The sequence below is a fragment of the Hypanus sabinus genome, chromosome 21 (genome assembly GCF_030144855.1).
Source record: "Hypanus sabinus isolate sHypSab1 chromosome 21, sHypSab1.hap1, whole genome shotgun sequence".
Taxonomy (NCBI): Eukaryota; Metazoa; Chordata; class Chondrichthyes; order Myliobatiformes; family Dasyatidae; genus Hypanus; species Hypanus sabinus.
In genome coordinates this window covers 10,362,533-10,388,906 of record NC_082726.1, presented here as the reverse complement: position 1 = coordinate 10,388,906, position 26,374 = coordinate 10,362,533, and the positions used below count along the sequence as shown (strand labels likewise).

At 39.9% G+C, this 26,374-nt stretch overlaps 1 protein-coding gene across 3 annotated transcripts in view; it reads right to left on the bottom strand.

Moving 5' to 3' along the window:
* The window catches only part of vps13c (vacuolar protein sorting 13 homolog C), a 386,360-nt gene that overhangs the window by 274,021 nt on the left and 85,965 nt on the right, over nucleotides 1-26,374 (bottom strand). For all 3 annotated transcript variants that reach the window (XM_059945986.1, XM_059945984.1, XM_059945985.1), the window contains 9 exons: nucleotides 23,745-23,839; nucleotides 21,941-22,083; nucleotides 16,393-16,585; nucleotides 10,220-10,334; nucleotides 9,950-10,086; nucleotides 8,633-8,762; nucleotides 6,523-6,640; nucleotides 5,709-5,844; nucleotides 2,919-2,997 (listed from right to left, as the gene is read on the bottom strand). In XM_059945986.1, coding sequence (XP_059801969.1) covers nucleotides 2,919-2,997; nucleotides 5,709-5,844; nucleotides 6,523-6,640; nucleotides 8,633-8,762; nucleotides 9,950-10,086; nucleotides 10,220-10,334; nucleotides 16,393-16,585; nucleotides 21,941-22,083; nucleotides 23,745-23,839 — 1,146 coding nt within the window. The remainder of the gene's footprint in view (nucleotides 1-2,918; nucleotides 2,998-5,708; nucleotides 5,845-6,522; nucleotides 6,641-8,632; nucleotides 8,763-9,949; nucleotides 10,087-10,219; nucleotides 10,335-16,392; nucleotides 16,586-21,940; nucleotides 22,084-23,744; nucleotides 23,840-26,374) is intronic.

Here is a 26,374-nt window from a genome sequence, read left to right as displayed (position 1 = left end):
AGCCTCTGCGTCCAGCACATAATTCCCCATAACTTCCACCATCTCCAACAGGATCCCATCACCAAACACATCTTTCCCTTCCCCCCCATTCCACCCCCCCCTTCCACTTTCTGCTTCCCGCTCCCTATGCAACTACCTTGTCCATTCGTCCTTCCCCACTGATCTCCCTCCTGGCACTTAGCCTTGCAAGCAGAACAAATGCTACACCTGTCCCTACACCTCCTACCTCACTACCATTCAGGGCCCCAAATGGTCCTTCGAGGTGAGGCCACACTTCACTTGTGAGTCTGCTGGGGGTCATACAGTGTACCAGGTGCTCCCATTGTGGTCTTCTGTATATTGGCGAGACCTGATTTAGATTGTTAGTCCGCCAGAAAAAGCAGGATCTCCCAGTAACACACATTTTAATTCCACTTCCCATTCTGACATGTCAGTCCATGGCCTCCTCTACTGTCAATGAGACCACACTCAGATTGAAAGAGCAGCACCTGATATTCCATCTGGGCAGCCCCCATCCTGATGGCATGAACATCGATTTCTCGAACTTCCAGTAATGCCACTCTCCCCCTTCACCATTCCCTTTTCCTTCTCTCACTTTATCTCCTTACTTGCCTCCCTCTGGTGCTCCTTCACCTTTTCTTTCTTCCATGACCTTCCGTCCTCTCCTATCAGATTCCCCCTTTCCAGCCCTGTACTCTTTCACCAATCAACTTCCCATCTCTTTACTTCACACCCACCTTCAGGTTTCACCTGTCACCTTGTGTTTCTTCCTCTCTTCCACCCACCTTCTAACTCTGATCCCTCATCTTTTTTTCTCCAGTCCTGATGGAGGGTCTCGGCCCAAAACTTCAACTATACTCTTTTCCGTAGCTGCAGCCTGGCCTGCTAAGTTCCTCCAACATTTTGTGTGTGTTGCCTGAATCATGTTCATTCTCATTCTTTCAAACTCCAGCAAATAAAGGCTTAGTTTGCCCAATGTTTCCTTATAAGGGAACCCAATCTAGGTATTAAGACTAGAAAGCTTTCACTGAACCACTTCCTTCCTTAAATAATGAGACCAATATTGCACAAGTTGTCACGATCTCTGTTTGGCTTTGGAATAGTTAAGACTTATTTCCCCAATGTAGCATTTGTATGCTTTTGAAGAAACTATAATTCTGTCATATATAACCATATAACAATCACAGCACAGAAACAGGCCATCTCGGCCCTCCTAGTCCGTGCCGAACTCTTAATCTCACCTAGTCCCACCTACCCGCACTCAGCCCATAACCCTCCACTCCTTTCTTGTCCATATACCTATCCAATTTTACCTTAAATGACACAACTGAACTGGCCTCTACTACTTCTACAGGAAGCTCATTCCACACAGCTATCACTCTCTGAGTAAAGAAATACCCCCTCGTGTTTCCCTTAAACTTTTGCCCCCAAACTCTCAAATCATGTCCTCTCGTTTGAATCTCCCCTACTCTCAACGGAAACAGCCTATTCACGTCAACTCTATCTATCCCTCTCAAAATTTTAAATACCTCGATCAAATCCCCCCTCAACCTTCTACGCTCCAATGAATAGAGACCTAACTTGTTCAACCTTTCTCTGTAACTTAAGTGCTGAAACCCAGGTAACATCCTAGTAAATCGTCTCTGCACTCTCTCTAATTTATTGATATCTTACCTATAATTCGGTGACCAGAACTGTACACAATATTCCAAATTTTGCCTTACCAATGCCTTGTACAATTTTAACATTACATCCCAACTTCTGCACTCAATGCTCTGATTTATAAAGGCCAGCGTTCCAAAAGCCTTCTTCACCACCCGACCTACATGAGACTCCACCTTCAGGGAACTATGCACTGTTATTCCTAGATCTCTCTGTTCCACTGCATTCCTCAATGCCCTACCATTTACCCTGTATGTTCTATTTGGATTATTCCTGCCAAAATGTAGAACCTCACACTTCTCTGCATTAAACTCCATCTGCCAACGTTCAGCCCATTCTTCTAACCGGCATAAATCTCCCTGCAAGCTTTGAAAACCCACCTCATTATCTACAACACCACCTACCTTAGTATCATCGGCATACTTACTAATCCAATTTACCACCCCATCATCCAGATCATTTATGTATAATACAAACAACATTGGGCCCAAAACAGATCCCTGAGGCACCCTGCTGGTCAGCGGCCTCCATCCCGATAAACAATTATCCACCACTACTCTCTGGCATCTCCCATCTAGCCACCGTTGAATCCATTTTATTATTCCAGCATTAATACCTAACTACTGAACCTTCTTAACTAACCTTCCATGTGGAACTTTGTCAAAGGCCTTGCTGAAGTCCATATAGACTACATCTACTGCCTTACCCTCGTCAACATTCCTCGTAACTTCTTCAAAAAATTCAATAAGGTTTGTCAAACATGACCTTCCATGCACAAATCCACGCTGGCTACTCCTAATCAGATCCTGTCTATCCAGATAATTATAAATACTATCTCTAAGAATACTTTCATATTGGTAACAAGACCAAATTTAGTGATCCTCCCCGGTTTTTCCACCTATTGATGCAAAATACTGTAAAAGGTTAGCGAATTTTACTGCTCTTCTGTCTTAAATTTGTTTTAGAAAATTTTGTTTTTTGTGGGAGAAAACAACATTTACTGAACAAATTTAAGGTTTTAAAAACAAAATGGACATCATTTCATACCACCAATTATTTCACAGAACTGGAAAAAAACTTAGTACCAACATACACTAACAATGTTGCAATCAATCTGCATCATTTAGAGAAAATAATACTTAAGCTAAAATTTAGTTTGCAAGGGCACTTACTGTATTACTGTATTAATGATCAACAGATCTATTACACAGCTTTAATATGATCATTGTACTTCAAAATAGATGATAGACACTTACTTGAATCTTCCAATGATGCTGATGAACCAATCGCTACTAGACCAGGGTCAAACATTCTTATTGGTCTGACATGTAACATCTACCAAACATAAAAAAGATATATTTAGTTAAAAGCCGTTCTGATTGATGCACAACCGTATTTTTAAACACCTACACTAATAACCGACCAAATGCAACAACAGTTCCAAAATTCAGATCATCACAATTCCTGTTAGACCAGATTTCCTGATCCTGTGATACAGAGTGAAAAGATCACCAGTACTCATTTATACTAGAACACATTTTTTAAAAATACTGACATTTTTTAAATATAAAGTATCTCATTAAACAACTGTTAATGTGCATTCAAATAGCAATCAACTATAGAGGCTGAAAATCTGATTTACAAACACAGGAAGAGTTGAAGGTAGAAGGTTAGGCAGCACCTGTGGATATAAATTAATATTGAGTTAAATAAACTATTGCTTGATATAGCTCTGAAAAGATAGACAATAGGAAAACAAGAATTAACACAATTAACGCAGATTACCAAATAACACACGTTCCACATTTAAATTGTCAAACGAGAACCAAACTGGCCCACAGTTCCTTTATCATAACCTGCATTTTCAATTTATCATGAGTACATGGGGAGGCTAATTGACCAAAGATGCCATGCTACATCATGATCAATATGTGGGGCATAAACAAAGGTAATATGTACAGAATGTGACAAATTCAGTGTTACTTGGTCTTGACTTAAAATCAGTAATAATGTCAGGGGGGTAAATCCTAAAAGTTAATGGTTTACTGTAAACTGGTTTAATTGCTCACAAAAGGGCAATAATCATACCAGTGCCCAAAAAGAGTAGGGTGAGCTGTCACAATGACAATTGGCCAGTTGCACTCATATCTACTATGATGGTGTACTTTGAGAGGTTGGTCATGGACAGAATCAACTCCAGCCTAAGCAAGGACCTGGACACACTGCCATTTTCCTATGGCCACAATAAGTCTACTGTGGATGCAATCTCACTAGCTTGCCACTTGCCCCTGGATCACCTGGGCAATAGCAATACCTCTGTCAGACTACTGTTTACTGATTATAGTTCAGAATAGTTCAACACAATCATACTCTCGGTACTCCTGAGCCTCTGTACCTCCCTCTACAACAGGATCAGAAATACCATCTCCTCCTTGCTGACATTGAACACTGGCACTCCTCAAGGATGTATGCTTAACCCACTGCTCTACTCTCCACACCCATGACAGTGGGGCTAGGCACAGCTCAAATACCATCTATAAATCTGCCAAGGCACAACCATCTTTGGCAGAATTTCAAATGGTGACCAGACAGTGTAAGACAGATCACCTGGTTAAATGGTGTCACAACCACAAGCTTGCACCCAGTATCAATAAGACCAAAGAATTGATTGCAAACTTCATGAAAGGAAAATCAAGGGAACACACACTGTTCCTCATTGAGAGATCAGAAATAGAAAGGGTGAAAAGTTTCAAGTTCCTGGGTGTCAACATCCTTGAAGATCTATGCGGGGCCTAACATATTGATGCAATTACACAGAGACACAATAGTGATTCCATTTCATTAGGAGTTTGAGGAGACATGATATGTTACCAAAGACACTTGCAAATTTCTACAGTTGTACCGTGGAGAGCATCCTTAACTGGTTGCACCAAAGTCTGGTACAGAGGGGCCACTGCACAGGATTGGGGAAAACTGCATAAAGTTGTAAACTCAGCCAGCTCCATCATGAACACGAGCCTCCCCAGCATCAAGGACATCTTCAAAAGACGATGCCTCAAAAAGACTCCATCCATTATGAAGGACCCCCATCACCCAGGACAGGCCCTCCTCTCATTGCTACCATCAAAAAGGAGGTACGTGAGCCGGAAGACACTCAACATTTTAGGAACATACTTGCCATCAGATTTCTGAATGGACAGTGAACCCATGTACACTACTTCACTTTTTTTCATGAGTGTTTTTTCAGTACTTATATATTTTTTTAATACAATATTGTACAGAAGTCTTAGGCACTTACATATAGCTAGGGTGCCTTAAGACCTTTGCACAGAACTGTATTTGTCAATGTGGAGCAGAAAGCGTGCTTGTAATTCTGGTGGAAGCAAAGGATGCTGGGATGGCGAGGCTGGAGCTCCACACGAGGGATGTGGGACTGTGGCAGAGCAGAAGTGCCAGGGGTGAGGGTTAGCATGGGTCATTTGATTCTAAACAATTGGTTTATTGATCTTTACAAAATGTCTCTCTAATGCTTCCCAATATGTATGTATGTGTGCATATGGGAACAAAATGGCTACAAATTTCACAACATATGCCAGTGATATTAAACCTGATTCTGACTCACTTTGAAATTTTGTCCTGTGTATCACAATTGCACTGGTTTGCCCAAAGCCACTGAATGCATTGTTAACAATGACAATGACCTGAACAATGACTGCTTGCCTAGCCACAAAACTATATACAATGAGTAGCATACAAACAGTAGCTCTGTCTTTCTTCCCACAGACGTCGCCCGACATGGTGAGTACTTGTAGCATTTTCAGTTTTCATCATACATGGGAAACATTTGTCACTGGCAACTACTAAGATTTCGCAATGAACAGAACTGCAATCAACAGTCTGAAGACAAGTAAGCGTCCTGCTGCTTACTGAAGAATTCAATTAGAAGAGGCGTGCCATTTGAAATGTAAGTGGTCTGCCAACACAACACTGCAGTCAGAGGCAAGTACTAATGCAGTACACAGGAAAGTACCAAACATTACACTGACCTTTGGCCTGACAGGTGAGCTGGAGGTTGACAAACTTGGAGGAAGGGGAATACTATCAGCGAGTTCACAAACATTTCTCAACTTTTCATCAGTTATTTTGATGTGCAGCAAGGGGAGTTCACCCGATATTTTAAACCTAAAACAAAACAAAACATAACATTTCAGCGCAACAATCCAGGATGTTCAAAGTCACTGCTTCTATGGCCTATTATATATTCCCAAATAATCTGGTTACTTGAATTCAAATTTCTCAGCTGCCAATGGAATTTGAAGTCACCTTCAGAACAACCATCCACACTTCTGCCCTCAAGCAACACCTCCAGCACTGCCTCAGTGTTATACCAGAGTTTCACTGATATTTTCATGCTCCAAGTTGGGACTTGAACTCACAACCCTTTGACACAGGTGCTACCAACTGAGCCATGTTAAGCCCAATACTTATGATAGAGGTATTGCATCATGAAATTCAAGAGTCACTGAGGGTTTTTTATTATGATTTTAGCAGCTAAGTATCACAGATGCTATTTCATTGTAAGTGCATGAATGAGTGTTTTTATTAAAATATTTCCATGCTCAAAATACAATGTTATTGCAAATTTTAAATAAGGCTAAAGATGCAAATCTAGATCTGCCTCGTTAGATCTGTGCAATCACCATTCAGCAGCACTGGCATTTAGGTCCCAATGGGGCTACTGCTAAAAATATGTCAAGAGTTACAGAAAAACCATTATGTAAACATACATTGGATTGTTAATATCTTTAATTTCACATACTAACCAAAATAAAATTACATTGCATTGCATAATAAACATACTTGGGTATCCTACTATCCTTCTCCACAATAGCTCTCGAAAGCTGCATCTTGACATCCAAAGGTTGCAATATATGCTGAGAGGAGGAGTACTGTTTGCGAGCAGACTTCCAATCTTGACCTGAACAAGTTGAAGTAAAATCGTAAAAATACTAATACCTAAAATAGTAATTTAGATAATGAGCATAGCACAAGATTTACCACATCACTTTATAATGCTAGAAATCACTGATCGGAGTTCAATTTCCACCACAGTTGAAAAGGCGCTTTTAGGTTCTCCCTGTGACCACATGGGTTTTCTCTGGCTTCCTCCCACATTCAAAACACGTGCACTTAAGGTAAGTAAGTCATGGGCATACTTCTTTACCATCAGAAGTCTGGTGACACTTGCAGGCTGCCCAGCGCAATCTTTGCTGACTTGATGCAAATGACGTAGCTCAATGTATGTTTTGATATGTCGATGTGCATGTGATAATCATCCTTTTTTTCCCCAATTGGCTTTTTAAAAATTATAATGCTGACAATTAGGTATAATGCACTCTAATTTCACTATAAAGAAATCTTGCTTATGTACTACTTCCACATTAAAACATTTCAAAAGTACTTCATTGATTGTAAAGAACTTTGGAACTTAAAGGTTGTTAAAAAGTGCTATGCGCATAATAGTCTTTTTATCCAGAATCAGAATCAGGTTTAATATCACCAGCATATGTCATGAAAATTATTGTCTTTGCAACAGCTGTACAATGCAATACAAAATAATAGAAAAGTAATACAATACAATCCTTCTACATCTAATTATTTTTCTTTTCAACAAAAATTTCTCAATTTCTGAATAACTCAACTCCAAGAGATGGACAACAAGAAGTGGAATCTTACTTTTTGATGCTCACTGATACTGCATTAACATCCCTCAATCTTTGCATGCTAACACTTCTTGTCTACAAATTTCAGGAAAGTTCCTACCTCTAAAGAAACCACTCTGTATAGTTCACAGTATGACATGTATATATAGCATCTTTTACAGCCTCAGGAAATCCCATAAATACTTACCGGTCAATAAAATATTTCATAGAAGTGCAGTGATATTGGAAACAAAAGCTGATCTGTGGCAGTTAAATTCCAATCATTGACCTAACAATCATTAAGTATATTAGCTGAGCAATACAGGGGAGAATTCACAAGCTCTTTTTTCCAACTAATGTTTTGGACTTATTATATTTACTTAAAAGGGACTTGACATCATATCTGAAGCACTCCAAAAACTGCAGTTCTCTCCTTAGTGCCACAAGCTAGACAGACTCCCAATCTGGATCTAGTACATAAATCTCCAGTAAGGGATTTCAGAACATGAATTTGTGCACTCAGCAGAGGATGATGCTCAGAGAGGCTGTGCCGGAGGGGATGGTCAGAGGCTCGGAGGTTCGACAGATTCGGTCGGGGCACTGCGGTCGGGGTGCTTTCACTGTGTGCTGCGTCTGCGAGGCTGGGTCCAACGGAGCTGTCATTGTGTGCTGCGTCTGCGAGGCTGAGTCCGGCACCATGGAAGTCCATAGCGAGGGTACTCCCTTCTGCCACCTGCGTGGGATGATGAGTCTATTGGGACCCTGAGGACTTATGGAAACTGTGTGGTGGTTTCTTTCGAACTTAGTCTTTTAACACCTTTGGACTATTTTTTACTGTGCCCATGGTCTGTTTTTTATCAATTACAGTATTGCCAGCACTGTTGTAACTATATGTTAACTATAACTATATGTAACTATCTGGTTTTGTGTAGGTCTTGTAGCTTTAGTTTTTGGTTTGTTGGGTGGTAGAGTTGGTCTCTTGACTTGGTGTGTCTAGGTAGTCTGTTTTGTCGTGTGCTTTTGTGATACCATTCTGGAGAACGTTGTCTCATTTTTTAACTGCAGTGCATTTGTGGTTTCTAAATGACAATAAACTGAAACTGAACCGACAAGTAGTAAATGCTACCACTACATCATAGCTGGTGAAAGCATCCAACAGCATTCACTGATGTGATAAAACTACTCTGTAGTGTCAAGAACTCCAGTTGGAGACTGAAAAGGAAAGGAAGTGCCCAGCTCATTTAAAATATAAAAAAAAACAACCATACCTGGTTTACTGAACAAAAGTTGAACACTTCTAAGCTCCACAATAAACTTTTCATAGGCTCGTTCCAAGATTTCCTCCAAGGATAAAGAGAGAGATGCTGTTTTCTGATCATTTTGGTCAGCACTGTTAAACTGAGAAGAGAGAAAAATGTAAATGATGTATTAACAAAATTTAGGTTCAAGCTTTCAGTGCAGACCACAAAATAGCTGGCTGTTATTTCTGGCTCAGAAATGAAGGGTCAAACTCAAACTGAAGTAATTTGAACAGCCTTTGATGAGATTTAGGAAATGAATACAAAAAAATAATTATCAGAAAATGGTAAAAACAGCTACTATTTGCAAAGAGTGAACACTTCAAGTCAATAAACTTCATTCAAACTCCAAGAGATTAGACATGCAGAAGATCTTAATGGAAAGACAGCAAATGTACCAAATGCTCTTCACATTCTCTTTCCAGAAAAAAAGTGCTTTTTTTAAATTTAGGTAATTTAGCAAATCAATTGTTCACAATGAGAACTTGTCTGTATTACAGCCACAAATCACAGAATGGATGAGTACTCTATTGAACAGCCCAACCTTCTAGCACAATCACGATTACTTATTTGTCAATTTTAACTTCCTTCCCCACTGTAATTTGGATAATGCTATACTGAACTAATTAAATTAATGACACCTAGTTAAACCAATCCTTTCAGCCCGCACATGGCCCAATATCCCTCTGTTCTCTGCATTTCTATATGCCTATCTAAGAAACAGCTCCACCACTGCTTCCATCGCTCTCTGTGTAAAAAAAACTTGCCAGTCACATCTCTCTCAATCTCAGCCTCTTTCACCTCAAATGGATGTCTTTGAGTATTTGACATTTCTAACAAAGGGAAACTATTTGCTACCCTATTCATGCCTCTTTTATCCTGTCTTCCTTCAGTCTCTAACACGCGAGAAAAAAAAACCCAAGTTTATCCAACCTCTCCTGTAGCGATTTTACCAAGTTATAGCCTATACCGTGTAATCCAGGTAGCAAGCTAGTAAACATCTTCTGCCTTTTCCAAAACTTCATCATCCTTCGTAGAAAGTGGGAACCAGAACTCACACAGTACTCCAAGTGCTGCCTCACTGAAGTTTTATAAAGCTGCGACATGACTTCCTTACTCTTATATAAATACATCATGCATCTTCTTTATCACTATATCTACTTGCATGGCCACTTTCAGGGAGTTATGGATTAAAATTTCCAGTCTCAAAGACAAATAGTTCAATGCAGCTGAACTACCAAATCAGCATATCAAAAAAAGATGAACAATTCTCTACAAAGAACGTACCTGTAAATTTCCGAAGTCCACAATCAATAGGCTGGAATTTATACTGTAGAACCCCGTCTGGGGAACCACAAGATAGGATGGTTCCAAATTGATTTGGATATCAAAGGTTTTGTGAGTTTCAATAATGTACGACAGACCTAGGAAAATATTTTTTTTAGCAAACAGCAATTATTAAAACAGAAAACAAAGGCATTTCTTCCAAAACAAGTCAGAAGCACATGTGTGTGTGATTTAATTTTGTTTGTATTTTAATACATTTTAAACATTTACCTGTTGCAGTCTTTTCTTTGAATTCTTCCAGTTTCAGCAAAGTAGCTGAAGTCAGCTGTTCAAGATCAACCCCTCTGCTGGTCTGGAAAAAGTCTACCAAACTGTTTATCGTTTGCTGCAAAAGAAGAAAACTGAATTGTAATAATTTGAGCAGTTTAGAAAAACACAGTTTCAAAGTGAACTTAAGGGATCAACATTAGATAAAAGAAAATGTTTAATGTGAAAAATTTTAACAGTATCTAAGGACAAATCTTCCCCACAGAATGTAGTGAATATATGAAACTAACTGCCAAAGGTAACAGAGGCAGGTACAGATTATAATATATATTAGATAGATTATCTTTATTTGTCACATGTACATCAATCACAATCCATAAAAGCTACTTGGATAGATATATGAATAGCGGAAGTTTAGGGGCATATCAACCAAACACAGGCAAATAAAATCTGCATAAACAGATGTCTTCCTAAACCAGTCCCATTTGCCTGCCTTTGACCTATATGCCTTATAATTGCACCTAACTCTACTACTTCCACATCAACTAGTATCAGGTATCCACATCCTCTGTGTGAAAAACTGGTTAGATCTTTCCCCGGTCAACTTAAGCTATGCCTCTAGTTTTACATATCCCTATCCCCAGAAAAAGACTGTGACAATCTATCTTTCTTATGGCCCTCATGATTTCATTAGTCTCTATTGGATCACCTTCACTCCAGGGAAAACAATTCCAGTCTATCAAGTTTCTCCAAAGTAGATACAATCCTCTGGCTAAAACTCTCAGCATCAAAGTTAAGTTTGATTTACTTTTCATGTTTAAAACTGCACCCATCACCTGAACTAACAAAATAATTATCAGACAACAACACACACAAAATGCTAGTGGAACACAGCAGGCCAGGCAGCATCTATAAGGAGAAGCACTTTGACGTTTCGGGCCGAGACCCTTCATCAGGACTAATTATCAGAAATAATTATCAGGGTCACTTTGCCTTTATCATTTAATACTTTATTAAACTTTGTGAAGTTTTCTCCTACTCCTTGCTCAAGGAACAATAGCTCAGAGACAACATAACACTTTTTTCAAATCAACTTTTAAAATTGGGATTATTCCTGTTCTATTCTTCATTATCTCTCCAAACAAATGCAGATTCTTTCTTTCAATGTGTGATGATTAAAGCAATTACTTTTTCTGAGTATGATTAAGAAAAAAAATCCAGCATGTTGTGTATCATTTGACACAGACCTTAGCTTATCACATTTCTACACAATCATATATCTAAAATAACACAATGACACACTGAGCAGAAATAATGAATTCATAAAATGAAATATGAATAAATTAAATCTGTACTTCTGAATAAACCTGTGGGGAGGATGGATAAAACCAGAAGTACAATTAAACAGCAAAGGTCCAAAGTGAAAAGGCAAGAACAGACATGTTGCAATGTCACAGAATTACAGAAAAGTACAGCATAGAAACAGGCCCTTTGGCCTATCTAGTCCATGCCAAACCATTTGATCAGCAAAGTCCTATGAACCTACAACAGGACCACAGCTCTCCATATCCCTTACCATTCACATACCAAACTTTAACGTTGAAATCTAGCTGGCACGCACCACTTCCACTGGCGGCTTGTTACACACTCTCATGATCCTCTGAGTGAAGGAGTTTCCCCTCATTTTCCCCTTAAACTTTTCACCTTTCACTGTGAACTTCCAGTTGTAGTCCCACCTAACCTCCGTGGAGGTTAACTTAGCTCGCATGTGTCCAGTCATACCCCTCATAATCATACTTGCATCAAATCTTCCCTCAATCTTTCATGTTCCAAGGAATAAAGTAATAACCTATTCAATCTTTCCTTATAACTCATGTCCTCCAGTCCCAGCAACACCCTCATAAATTTTCTCGATACTCCTTAAACCTCTACATCTTTCCTGTAGGTAGGTGACCAAAACTGCGCACAGTACTCCAAATTGGGCCTCACCAACATCTCACACTATTTTAACGTAACATCCCATCTCCTGTACTCAATACTTTGATTCATGAGGCAAATATGTCAGAAGTTTTTCTTCATGACCTTATCTATCTGTGCTGCCACTTTCAATGAATTATGGACCTGTATTCCCAGACCCCTTTGTTTTACTGTGCTCCTTACTGCCCTATCATTCACCTTGTAATACCTACCCTGGTCAGTCTTACTTGTCTGCATTAAACTCAATCTGCCACTTTTCGGCCCAATTTTCCAGCTGGTCCAGATCCCGCTGCAAGCTAAGATGGCCGTCCTCACTATACATTACACCTCCAATCTAGGTGTGAACTGCAAATTTGCTGATCCAGTTTACTACACTGTCATCCAGATCACTGAAACAGATGACAATCAACAAAGGACCCAGCACCGATCCCAAGTAACTTCCTCAAAAATCTTTATAAGACTGGTTAGACATGACCTACCATGCACAAAGCCTTGCTGACTATCCCTAAATGATCCCTGTTAATCCAAGTACTCACATATCCAGTCTCTTAGAGAACCTTCCAATAACTTCCCCATTACTGATGTCAGGATCACTGGCCTTTAACTTCCTGGCTTATTTTTAGAGCCTTCTTCAACAGTAAAACAACATGGGCTATCCTCCAATCCTCCGGTACCTCAACTGTCGCTAAGGATGATCTAAATATCTGTGCTAGGGCCACTGCAATTTCTGAACTTGCCCTCCACAGGGTCCAAGAGAACACCTTATCAGACTCTTGGGATTTATCCCCCCTAATTTGCCTCAAGATAGCAAAACCATCCTCCTCTGTAATCTGCATTGGGTCCATGACCTTGTTGCTGCTTTGCCTTGCTTCTATAGACTGTATCCCTCTCCCATGTAAATACAAATACAAAAAATCCATTTAAGATCTCCCCCATCTCTTTTGGCTCCACGCATAGATTACGATTCTGATCTTCCAGAGGACAAATTTTGTCCCTTGCAATCCTTTTGTACTTTACATATCTATAGAATCCCTTTGGATTCTCCTCCAGTTTTCTACTACAGGAACCCCACACCTTTTTAGCCCTTCTGATTTCTTTCTGAAGCATTCTCTTACATTTCTTATACTTCATAAGCACCTCATTTGTTTCTACCTGTAATACAAATCCTTTTTGTTCTTAACCAGGCCTCAATATCTCTTGAAAACCAAGTTTCCCTAAACCTGCTATTTTAACCTTTCATTCTAACAGGCACATGCAAGCATTGTACTCTTGTAAAATTGCAATTTTGAAGGCCTCCCACTTGTACACCTTTGCCAGAAAACAGCCTGCCCCCAATCCACACTTTCCTAGTCATTTCTGATACCATCAAAATTGGTCTTTCTCCAATTTAGAATCTGAACCTGGAGACCAGCCCTATTGTTTTGCATATTTATTTTGAAATAAGGGCACTGTGGTCACTAGATGTCAGCCTGGTCCCTGTGCCATCCCTCCTCCTTTAATCCCTCCTGCTCTGTCACATCTAAAACAATAAGAACACCACTGAAAAGAGTGATTTGTGATAAAGCGAATGTAATGTTGATATCTCAGAACTGGGACATGCATTAAAGAAGAGACCAAGATGAGGTTAGTATCTGCAGTAACTGAATTAGTTAAAGGGCATTTGTTGTTTTAATTGAACTGCAACATCACAGAAGGAAATCATTATGCCTATGAGCTTACATCAGCCTTAGAATTCAATCATATCTTATTTCCTGAGCAGTTTAGGTCAGTGAATACAAGAAGAGACTTGGCAGGTTAGAGATACAAAGAGCTGTTGACCTGTGGATTTTGAGCATGAGTTTTGAAAAAGCAAGTAGGACCAGTTGGGATATTCTCCTCTTGCAGGATGTGGGAAGACAGGAAGACCCCAGAGTCCCTGACAACTAGACCTGCAAGTACATCCAGCTGCAGCTTCTTACAGATCACATTAGGGAACTAGAGCTGGAGCTGGATGAACTCCAGATCATTTGAGAAGCTGAAGGAGTGATTAACAGGCTATATAGCAACTCACAAAGTGCAAGCGCAGGACACATTTACCTGGATGACCATCATGAGAGGGAAAGGGGATATGCAGCCATTGCAGGGTACTCTGTGGGCATTCCCCTCAATAGCAAGAATATTGTTTTGGATACAGTTGTGTGGGTGAGGGGATGACTTTGCAGAGGAAAGTCACAGTGGTCAGGTCTCTGAGGTTCAGAATGGAAGTGGGGGAGAAGAGATGAACAGTTGTGATAGGGGACTCATTAGTTAGGAGATCAGACGGGAGGTGTTGTGGACAAAATGAGATTCCCAGATGGTATATCACCTCCAAAGTGGCAGGATCAGGGACATTTTGGATCCAGTCCATAGCATTCTTAAGGGGGAGGATGAGCAGCCAGAGATTGTGGTCCACACCAGTATCAATAACATTAACAAAAAGGGTGATGGGGCCTTCAAAGTGAATTCATGGAGTCATAAGTTACAAGACAGGACCTCCAGGATTGTGATCTTAGAATTCCTACCTGTACCATGTACTATGAAGGCCAGAGATAGGAATATAATACAGTTGAATATGAAGCTAAGAAGATGGTGCAGGAGTGAGGCCTTCACTGTGCTCCCTTCCAGGGATAATGTGACCCGAATAGATAAAGACAGATTGCACTATACCTGGGCTGGAGCTGCTCTGGGGGATTTAAACTTGAGTTGCAGGGAATGGGAAACAGAGTGCCAGGACAGATGATGAAGCTGTTGTGGGTAAAGATGTTGTTAAGTCTACATTCAGAGGCAGGAATTGAAATGTTTACGATAGTGTGAATAATGTTTTGAGTTGCCTCTATTTCATTGTAATGAGTATTTTAGGCAATGCGGATGAGCTTAAGGCATGGATCTGCATGTGGGAATAATGATATATTAATGAGACTTGGTTGCAGGAGGAGAAGGAACCATAGCCCTCCATTCCCTCCCATCCATGTACTTAACTAAATTTCTCTCAAATGCTGAAATTGATCCCACATCCATCACATCCACTGAAAACTTCAGTGTTCAGTGTTCCAGGGTTCCTTGCTTTAAAGATGATAGAGCGGGAGGGATTAAAGGGGGACAGATGGGATTACTATTCAGGAAAACTGTCGTGCTCAGACAGGACCGACTAAAGGGCTCACCTACTGAGGATACATGGTGGAACTGAGTAATAAAAAGGGATGATCATGTTAAAGGGGTTATATTATAGACCACACAATAGACAGTGGGATTGCAAGGAACAAATGTGTAAGTAGATAGCACACTGTTGTAATAAAAATAAGGTTATGTTAGTGGATGATTTTAACTTTCCATATGTTGACTGGTACTCCCATGCTGCGAAAGGTGTTGCACTTTGGGAGGACCAACCAACTAGATTCTTACACAGTGAGCAACAGGGCACTGAGGAGTGAGGTAGGACAGAATTGGGAAGACAGAACCATAATTCCTTGAAAGCAGCATCAGAGGCAGATAGGGTCATAAAGAGAGTTTCTTACACACTGGCCTTTGCAAATCAAAGCACTGAGTACATAAGTTGGGATGTTTTGTTGACGTTGTACAAGACGTTGGTGAGACTTAATTTGGATTATTTGTGCAATTCTGGTCACTTACCTAGTGGAAAGATATCAATAAGATTGAAAGAGTACAGAGAAATTCACAATTGCTGCCAGGATTTGAGAATCTGGGCTTTTGTGAAAAGTTGAATAGGTTAAGACTTTATTCCCTGGAGCATGAGAGAATGAGGGGGAGATCTAATAGAGGTATACAAAATTGAGGGGTATAAATAATAGGATTTTTTCTCACTGAGAATGGGTGAGACTAGGACTAGAGGTCATAGGTTAAGAGTGAAAGATGAAATGTTTATGAGGAACATGAGCAGTAACTTTTTCACACAGAGAGTGGTGAGAGAGTGGAACAAGTCTTCAGTGGATGTGATGGATGTGGGATCAATTTCAGCATTTAAGAGAAATTTAGTTAAGTACATTGATGGGAGGGGAATGGAGGGCTATGGTTCAGGTGTAGGTCGACAAGACTCGGCAGAAAAATAGTTTGGCACATACTAGATGGGTTGAAGGGCCTTTTGGTGGGGTCATGTTCTATGATTCTATAAGTACTTCACAAGAAAAATATTACTAATATTTTGCAAAAAGATCTAGACTTACAGCATCATAAATAAGCTCCACAGGTTGAGACTGAACATTTAAACGCTGATCTGCCTTGCTTCCCTCCGGATTAATTTCAAAACAGACATTGAGCAAAGAGGAATCTGTGCCTCCGAGAGAAGCCAAGAGAGAGGGAACTGTATCCTGTTGTTTCAAACCTGTAACATACCAGTGCTGCAGTCTTGTCTCCACTCTGCAAAACAAAAAGAGCAATGAAACTGCTTTTTTTGAAGCTTGCAACATCACATCCTACACAAAATTGTACGCACAAGTTATAAATACACAATGATCAAGGTTAGAAATAAATTATTAATTAGAACTATTCGAGGGAGGGGAATACAGGCATAGCTGAAAACGGCCAACGAGGAATTATGACAGTTTCAACTACTTAACAATTCCTAGTTTTTCTACTCTTTCGGAAACAGGTGAGGTACCAGAGGATTGAAGATAGCTAAAATTGTCTGCTTAAGAAAGGCTCTAAGAATAAACGAGGAAATTATAGGCCAGTGAGCATGACATCAATACTGGGAAAGCTATTGGAAGGCATTCTAAGAGACTGGATATATGAGTATTTGGATAGACAGAGACTGATTAGCAATAGTCATCAGCATGGTTTTGTCTGTGGTAGGTTGTGTCTAACCAATCTTAAGAGTTTTTCAAGGATGTTACCAAGAAAGTTGAAGAAAGCAAGGCAGTGGATGTTGTCTACAAGAACTTCAGCAAGGAATTTAACAAGGTCCCGCATAGGAGGTTGGTCAAGAATATTCATTCACTTAGCATTCAAGATGAGGTAGTAAATTGGATGAGACATTGGGTTTGTGGGAGAAGCCAGACAGTGGTAGTAGATGGTTGCCTCTTTGACTCATGGCCTGTGACAAGAGGAGTGCCACAGGGATTGGTGCTGGGTCCTTTGTTGGTTGTCATCTATATCAAAGATCTGGATGATAATGTGGATAAATGGATCAGCAAATTTGCAGATGACACCAAGATTGAGTGCAGTGGAGAGTAAGGAAGATGATCAAAGCTTGCAGCGAGATCTGGATGAGCTGGAAAAATAGGCTGAGAAATGGCAGATGAAACTTAATGCAGGCAAGTGTGAGGTATTGCACTTTGGGAGGGTCAACCAGGACATGTCTTACACAGTGAGTGGTAAGGCACTGAGGAGTGCGGTAGAACAAAGGGATCTGGGAGTACAGGTCCATAATTCACTGAAAATGGCATCATCGCTTGAGAGGGTCATTAAGTTTTTAGATCCTTGGCCTTGCTAGTTCAAAGTATTGTGTACAGGAGTTGGGATGTTATGTTTAAGTTGTATAAAACGTTGGTGAGGCCTAATTTAGAATATTGTGTGCAGTTCTGGTCATCAACCTATAGGCTAGATGCAAATAAGATTGAAAGAGTACAGAGGAAATTTATAAAGATGCTGCTGGAACTTGGACCTGAGTTATAAGGAAGGACTGAACAGGTTAGAACTTTATTCCCCAGAATGCAGAAGACTGAGGGAAGAATTTATAGAGGTATTAAAATTTATAGGATAAAGGCAAGCTGGTTTTTTCCACCTGATGTTGGGTGAGACTACAACTAGAGGTCATGGGCCAAAGGCAAAATGTTTAAGGAGAATGTGAGGGCAAACTTTTTCACTCAGAGGGTGGTGAGAGTGTGAAACAAACTGCTAGTGCATGTGGTGGATTTAAGTTTGATTTCAAAGTTTGAGAAGTTTGGATCAGTACATAGATGGGAGGGATATGGAGGGCTATGGTCTGGGTGCAGGTCGATGGAAGTAGGCAGCTTAAGTGTTACAGCATGGACTGGATGGGTCTGTTTCTGTGCTATAGTTTTCTATGATTCGATGACTCTAAATGGCCAGCCAACAACTGACAACCCTTTGGATTCTAAAATACTACAAAAATTCCAGCTCTTCAGCATGTTAATTGTTAGTCAATACTGTTTATAAATACCATCCAAATACAACCAATTGTTTAGAATTTAACAAGCTTCTCAAAAAAATTGATATTTATGTACTCAAGGAGTCTTCATGGCATAAAGCACAGACTAACGTTTCCTCTAATTTTTTCTTACAGCTTTGCAGACCAACCATCTCTGAGCAGAAAATTTTTACATGACCTGAAAACTGCATGGCATTTAAATTTTTTTTACCTAATATGCATACTATGAATATTTAAAATGATAATTCAAAAACCAAATACTTTTTATTTTATTTATTAGTTGAAGGATATAATGAAACACAGTGTAACAAAGAAAACCTTTCACGTATCATAAACTTTTTCTAACTGCACCTAATTCCAGCTGTGTGACAACAGAGGCTATGTGCCAGGGAGCATTTCAGTTACTGCACGGCCATGCACCTATGAAGCTCAGAGAGAACAGAGCTTTGGATTATCAGTTACCCATCTTTACTCATCCAGCACCCGATCCTCATAAATAACAGTTTTGAGGAAAGCATTGTTGTGATGACAGCTGTCTCTGTCAGTATACATTCATGCACTAACAGATAGCTTTGCAGGAGATTTTCACCAACACCATTCCCTGTTACCAAAATACTAATAGGCTCCTCCTGTTCAATTTGCTTTGAGGATTTTGCAATGACCTCAACAGTTTACAGAAGGATGAGTTTCTAAGGAATGCATCAGATTGATGTTGTTTTGCCGCTGAAGCTCTTGGCCAACTTAAGATGGTTTTGGACTGGTATCACCAACATCCTAGTCGTACTGGCAGAAATACAAAAAGAATTAATTGGGATCAGTTGTTTTTGGGCAAGTCCACATCCCACACGTGGAGGGCACAGGACATGTATGTTCCAGACAGAAGGACGGACAATGATGACAAGGTAAGAAAACCTTGGATGATGAGGAAGGTGATGAATTTCATCAAGAAGAAAAAGTATGTGAAGATTAGGAAGCTAAAATCAAACAGAGCCTTTGAGGACTAAAAGAAGCCAGAAAAGAATATAAATCGGTATTTACTGAGGAGAAGGACCTGGGGGATAGGAAGATCGGTGCCAAGAGTATTAATAAGCTAGGGCATTTCGAAGTAAAGGAGGAGATCACATGGGTTCTTTTAAGACCATTAAGGTAGATTAAGGTAGAAACCTGATGGGCTATACCCTAGACTACCGGGAGATTTTCGGGGCCTTGATAAATATCATTGTGTCCTCTCTAGCCACAGGCAAGGTCCCCGAAGACTAGCTAGCAGCTAATGTTGTTCCAATTTTCAAGATGGGAACCAGGGATAAACCTGGAAACTATAGACCGGTGAATCTCATGTCAGTTGTAGGATAGTTACTGCAGAGAATTCTTAGGGATAGGTCATGAGCATTTGGAAAACCATGGCCTAATTAGGGACAGAGAGCATGTCTTTGTGTGGGACAAGCCATGTCTTACTAATTTGATTTGAGTTTTTTTGATGAAGTGACGAGAGTGTACGATGAAGGTAGAGCTGTAGATGTTGTCTACATGAATTTCAGTAAGGCTAAAAAACATGGTCACTCATGGGAGGCTCATCCAGAAGATTAAGTTGCATGGGATCAATGATGAATTGACCATTTGGAGTCAGAGTTGGCTTACCTATAGAAGACAGAGGATGGTGGTAGAAGGGACTTATTCTAGCTGGAATGCTGCCATTAGTGGTGTTTTGCAGAGATTTGTAGTAGGATCTCTGCTGTTTGTAATGTGTATAAATGACCTAAATGAAAATGCAGATGGTTGGAGTTAGTAAATCCGCAGATGATATGAAGAATGGTGGTGTTGTAGATAGCACAGAAGACTGGCAAAGAATACAATGGGATATAGATCAGTTGCAGAAAAAGCAGATGGGAGTTCAACCCAGTGAAGTGGGAAGTGCTACACCTTGGTAGGTCAAATGTAAAGAGACAGTACATTGTTCAGGGCAAGACCCTAAACAAGTGTTTAGGAGCAGGGGGAGCTTGGGGTCCAAGTTCATAGCTGTGTGAAAGTGGCTACACAGGTTGATAGGATGGTTAACAAGGCATATGGCATGCTTGCCTTTATTGTTCAAGGCACTGAGCTCAACAGTCAGGAAGTTACACTGCAGATTTATAAAACTCTAGTTAGGCTGCATCTGGAGTATTGTATACAGTACTGGTTACCCCACTATAGGAAGGATGTTGAGGCTTTGGAGAAGGTGCAGAAGAGGTTTACCAGGAGCTGCCAGGATTTGACCGCATGTGCCATAATGAGAGCTTGGACATACTTGGATCTATTCTCCAGAGTGGCAGAGGCTGAGGGGAAATCTGATGGAAGTTTATGTGAGACACAGACAGCATAGACTGACTGTATATTTTCCCTAAGGTTGAAAAGTCTAAAACCAGAAGGCATGCATTTAATGTGAGAGGGGTCATTTCCAAGGAGGTGTGAGGGGCACGTGTTTTTTTAAAATCACAGACAGTGAGTGGCAGGTACCTGGAATGCACTGCCTGGGATGGAGGCAGATACATTAGACTTTTGAGAGATGATTAGATAAGCACATGAATTTGAGCAAAAGTGAAGGATATGGACATTGTATAGGCAGAGGGGATTAGTTTAGTGTTACCATTCGTTGACATTTATTTAGCATTCAGCTACCTCAGAGACATTTTCCAGCACTACCACTAAATACTCTTAATTACCCATATGTTCCCTTATGCATAGAAGGCCATTTCAGCCCATCATAGAGCTCATATAACAGTAAAGTTTAGAGATAAAGAAAATTTCATTTTCTCAGTCCTAAATGGTTTATTCCCTTTTCTCAAGCTGTGCTGTAGGCCTTGATTCCTCAGTCAAACCAAGGAATCTCCCTGCATCTAACCCTTGAATAACTGTCGAAGATTTGATACGACCTTCACTCATTCTAAGTACTAGAGAATCATTATTAATCTTCTTACTCTTTCTTCATGCAGCAAATCCATCACATCTAGAACCAGTCTACTGAGGCTGGGCTATACTCTTTACAGCAAGTACATTACTTATAGGGTAAAAAGGCAAAAGTATTCCACATGCAACCTCATCAAAGCCCTACACATTGTAAGTAGACTTCTGTACTCCGGTAAGTCAAACCCTCTCATTATAACACTGACATATTATTTCCCAAACTAATCATCAGCTGTGCCTACTTATTGACCTTTAGTGATAGGTGTACATGCACATTTAGGTCCCTTTGAACACTACCAATTGCTGAACAAACACTGTGCTATTCTGTTCGATGCATCAAACTGCCTCACATTCCTCCCACTGGCTGCATTCCTTTCCATTCGCTGTACTTAGCCATATTCCTCTGAAGCTTTGTTGCATACCCCTCTGTCGTCATAATCAAATTGCAGCTGAGTAACATAATCCCAATGGGAATATTGATATTTCATTAAAATTGCTAGAATGTCTCTTAATGCTTTATTGATGAAGCAAAAGTCATCACATCAGGACATAAGGATCCAGCTCTTCAATGAAATTGGAAGTATCTACTTTAACCAAACACATCCACACTCAGCATTTTGTGCATTCCACCTAAAACAGGAAAGACAAAAGAAAACTCTTACTTGAGACCTTTGGCTCCAGGACGCTGAAATATACTCGCACTCAGATCAATAACTTGCACGTTAATTATTTCAGGTACATTTGGTTCCTCTCGGATGGTGATGGAGGTAGTGACCAACTTGAAGCTTATAACATGTGCAACATACTGCAAGATATTTACCACAAAAAGTGAGCACACTTAAAATTCTAACTCAAAAATTTCCTTTCTTGGAGCAAAGCAAAAATAATAATCAACAAAGACACCAGAATTCATTACTGATTTAAGTACATAAGCAAATTTTAGAAAAAGGCTCTCTGCACAACTACACACTAAAATTGTTTCACTTAAAAGTAAAACATCCTCCACTCCCTCACCCCACTGCCTCATTTAAAATACAATTGTCTTTTTATTTATTTTATACCCGTTCCAATCAATGACTTGATTTTACAGGTTTGTAATTCTCAATAAGGAATTACTAACATTGATGGTGTCTCAGACAGTGAGGTGGTTCAAAAATTCCAGGGAGATCTTGATCACCTGGGTAAATGAGCCAAGGAATGGCAAACAGTGTATTGAAGAGCTAAACAAGAACTAAACAAGGGTAGGTCTTTCAATGTGAATGGGGAGTCTTGTAGAACAGAAGGACCGAGAAGTACACATACGTACTTCCCTGAAAGTGGTATCACAGGCAGATAGAGGAAAAGGCATTTGGTACTCTGGCCTTCATCCTTCATAGCACTGAGTACAAGAGCTGAGATGTTATCTTGCATTAATGCAAGTCTTTAGTGAGACTACTTGAAGTATTGTTTTCACCAACGTGTTATAGGTAGGGCATCATTGAGCTCTAAAAGTGTACAGAAGATTTACTAAAATATTGCCTGGATTTGCGGAACTGTGTTATAAGGAAAATTTGTGGATTCTAGAACTCTTTTCGTTGGAGCAGAGGAAACTGAGGGATGACATTACAAAGGTGTATAAAATTATAAGGGGCATCGATAAGGTGAATTCACACAATATTTTTACCAGGGAAAAGGAATCAAAAAATAGAGGACATGGGTTTAAAGTGAGAGGGTAAAGATTTAAAAGGAACCTTTTCACACAGAGGATGCTGTGTATATGGAATCAGCTGTCAGAGAAAGTAGTTGAAGATTTGAAAGAAATTTGTACAGGCAAATGGATAAGGAATATTTAGAAGGGTATTGACCAAATACTAGCAAATAGGACAAGCTTAAATGGGAATATTGGTCAGCATGGACCAGCTGGGGCAAAGGGCCTAATTCCATGCTTTATGAATCTAAAATAGTTAATCAAGCCATTTGCAACACATTTCATAGAGAGCACAAAGTGGATTTCAGCAGCTCACAGAAAGTACAAAATAAATCCTTGCACATTACGTGGAAAAAAATAATAGCCAACAATTTCAGAATCCTTTCAGCTTTAGTGTAAGTTTACTTGGGTAAACCCACCTCCAAACTCCCTCAATGAATGCAAGCATGATAAACGCCTTCTTTTACACCCTATCTATATGTGTTACCACTTTCAGCAAGCTAAGGTCTTGCAATCCAAGATCCCTCCATACATCAATGCTCCTGAGTGTACCACTATTTTATGAATACTTCATACTTGATCTCCCAAATGCAATACCTCACACTTGTCTGGATTTAACTCCATCTGCCATTTCCCCACCCACATTTCCAACTGATCTATATCCTGCTGAATCCTTTGACAACTTTCTTCATTATTCACAATTTCACCAATGTTTGTAGCATTTGCAAATGTAATAAATATAAAAAGTCTAACCAACTATTAGAAATCAAAAGGCATACCTCTTTGGGCAATATCAAGTTGTGGGAACTCTCGCTGTATCCAATGGCAGTGTACAGCTTGGTCTTTTCTTCAGTTGTCAAGAGGTCATTAATACCTAGTCAATAAGCATATTTTAGCAAATTCTGAGCCATTCCCATTGGGTTTAACAAAAACTAAAAATCCTAAAATTAAAAACTTGCTTACAACTAGACAGTCAAAAATTATATTTAACCCAAGAGTGCACAGAACATAAATATTAATCAATGAGTTAATATTTGAAATAAACAGCAAATTGCAGTTGAACAGCATCTTCAATATCCAAGGTGCACCATCTGACACCACTCAGAACACAGAACACCACATGGTGTGGAGGTAGATTTTGAAATTCCTTTGAGGAGAGCAAGTTGAATAGGTGAGGGGTTGAGGAAATAGACAAACACAAAACCAGATCTATAAAAATAATATTCCTATCCTATCATCAGATCACTGTATAACAATTGACTGTGTTTGCATACATTTTCTCTGGTTTGCCACAAATCACACCAGTATCTTGATTAGTACACCGAATGTCCTCAGTAATAGAGGAATAGAATCAATAATAGAGGACCCATTACAGCACGCTGGAAAGAAGTGTGTTCTTTTTAGGGCAGTAGCTCTCTGCCCACTCACCAAATTCCCCATTCCCTCACCACACCTCAAACAAGTCTCCCATCCTTGCGAGCAGTGCCAAGAAACCAGAATAAATCAAGCCATTCTGCAGGTACAGAAAATATAATTGTAGGGCTTGGTTTATTTTTTGGGAACAAAGTATTAGCACACTGGACTTCCCTTTTCATTGGAGCAAGGGAGAATGAGGTGCAATCTTATAGCAGTACTTAGATCGACTCAAAGCTCAAAGGTGAGAGGACAGGACATTAATAAAATATGATGTGCAGCTTATTCACCCAGAGAGAGGTTTGTCAGTTTTGAAAATAAGTTGCTACAGGAAGTAGTTGAGTTTTGTACATTAACATTTAGAAAGGTATTCGGACAGATACTTAGATAATAAAGGTTTAAAGGGAAACAGATCACATGTGGCAACTGTGAATCTTGGTCAGCATGGGCCAAAGGGTCAATTTCCATAACATATGACAATATTTAAATGTAGGGCACTAAGGAATATTGATGAATAGAGAGAAAAAGGGGTCTAAATCCACAGTACCCTGAAAGTGGCAACACAGATCGATAGGGTGGTAAAGACAACATGACATACTTGTCTTCTGATAACAGGGCACCGAATTGAATGTCAGGTTGCAACTTTACTAAAAACTGGTTGTGCTGGGCTTGTGGTATTGTGTGCGGTTCTGGTTGCCTACAGGAAGGATATGATTACAATAGAGTGTGTACAGGAGATTCACCAGAATGTTTCCTGCATTAGAGGTCTGTGGTCTTACAGCAATATAGTATGAATATAGGTCTTTAGGTCCAACCAGTCCATATTGACCAGTGTCCAAATTTCCTGTGTTCAACCCATATCCCTCTAGGCTCTGACACTCCATATACTTATCCAAGTGTTTCTTAAATACATTATGGAAAAGAAAATGGACAGGGTTTGATTTCCTTGGAGCCTGAGGAGCGAGCAGCATAGAAAATTATGATTGGTATAGAGAGGGTAGATACTCCAAAGCATTCTCCCATGTGCATCAAAAATAACACGGTGTTTGTTTAAGATGACAGGAAGATGTTTTAAAGCAGCTAACAGGAGTAGATTCTTTTTTGAATATGGCAGGTACAACCATCATCTATTGCTTTTCAAAGAGTCATAGAGCACTACAGCACAGCAACAGGCCCTCTGGCTCATCTAGTCCATAGCAAACCATTTTGCCTAGTCCTATCAACCTACAGCTAGATCGGGGGTCGGCAACCCGCGGCTGTGGAGCCGCATGCGTCTCTTTCATCTCTGTGCTGCGGCTCCCTGTGGCTTTGGAAAATAAATGATGAGTATTTAATTAAAATGTATTTTATGTTAGTTTGTTAGTTTTTGAAATGTAATTCTAAATTTGAAGATTATGGTAATCTTGTACAATCTAAATAAAACATTGTGGCGACCCATTTCCTGGCACATCCGAACCGGCTCACAATTAGCCAGCGTTCAGGCTAAAGGAGATAGCCTACGTGGGTTTGTGAGTACGTGTCTTTTGGAGCATCCGCGCCCATGGGGGGCGGGTTGAGGGAGGCTTAAAAGCAAGGCTGTTTAGTTCGAATAAAGTTATCTTTCACTGCAGTTTACCGACTGCGTGTAGCACACCGCTACGTGTTTTTATCGCTATTAATATACGTCACCACTGCCAATGCCTGACACCCGCCAGTGCGCGATTTCTTTAATTTTTCGATCCAAGGTAGGCTAACTATGGAGAATTCTAAAAAAAGAAAAGTGACTGAAGAAAACAGAACGTTTAATGATACGTGGACAGATTCATTTGCTTTCACTGTTGACGAGACTGGTTTACCGGTATGCTTAGTATGCGATGAGAAACCAGCAAACAACAAAAAGTCAAATGTCGCAAGACATTTCCAGAATAAACACGCAGCCTTTGCCCAAAAATATCCAGATGGAGATGAGAGAAAAAAAGCCGTTTCGGAACTGATGTGGAAGGTTGATCTGAGCAAA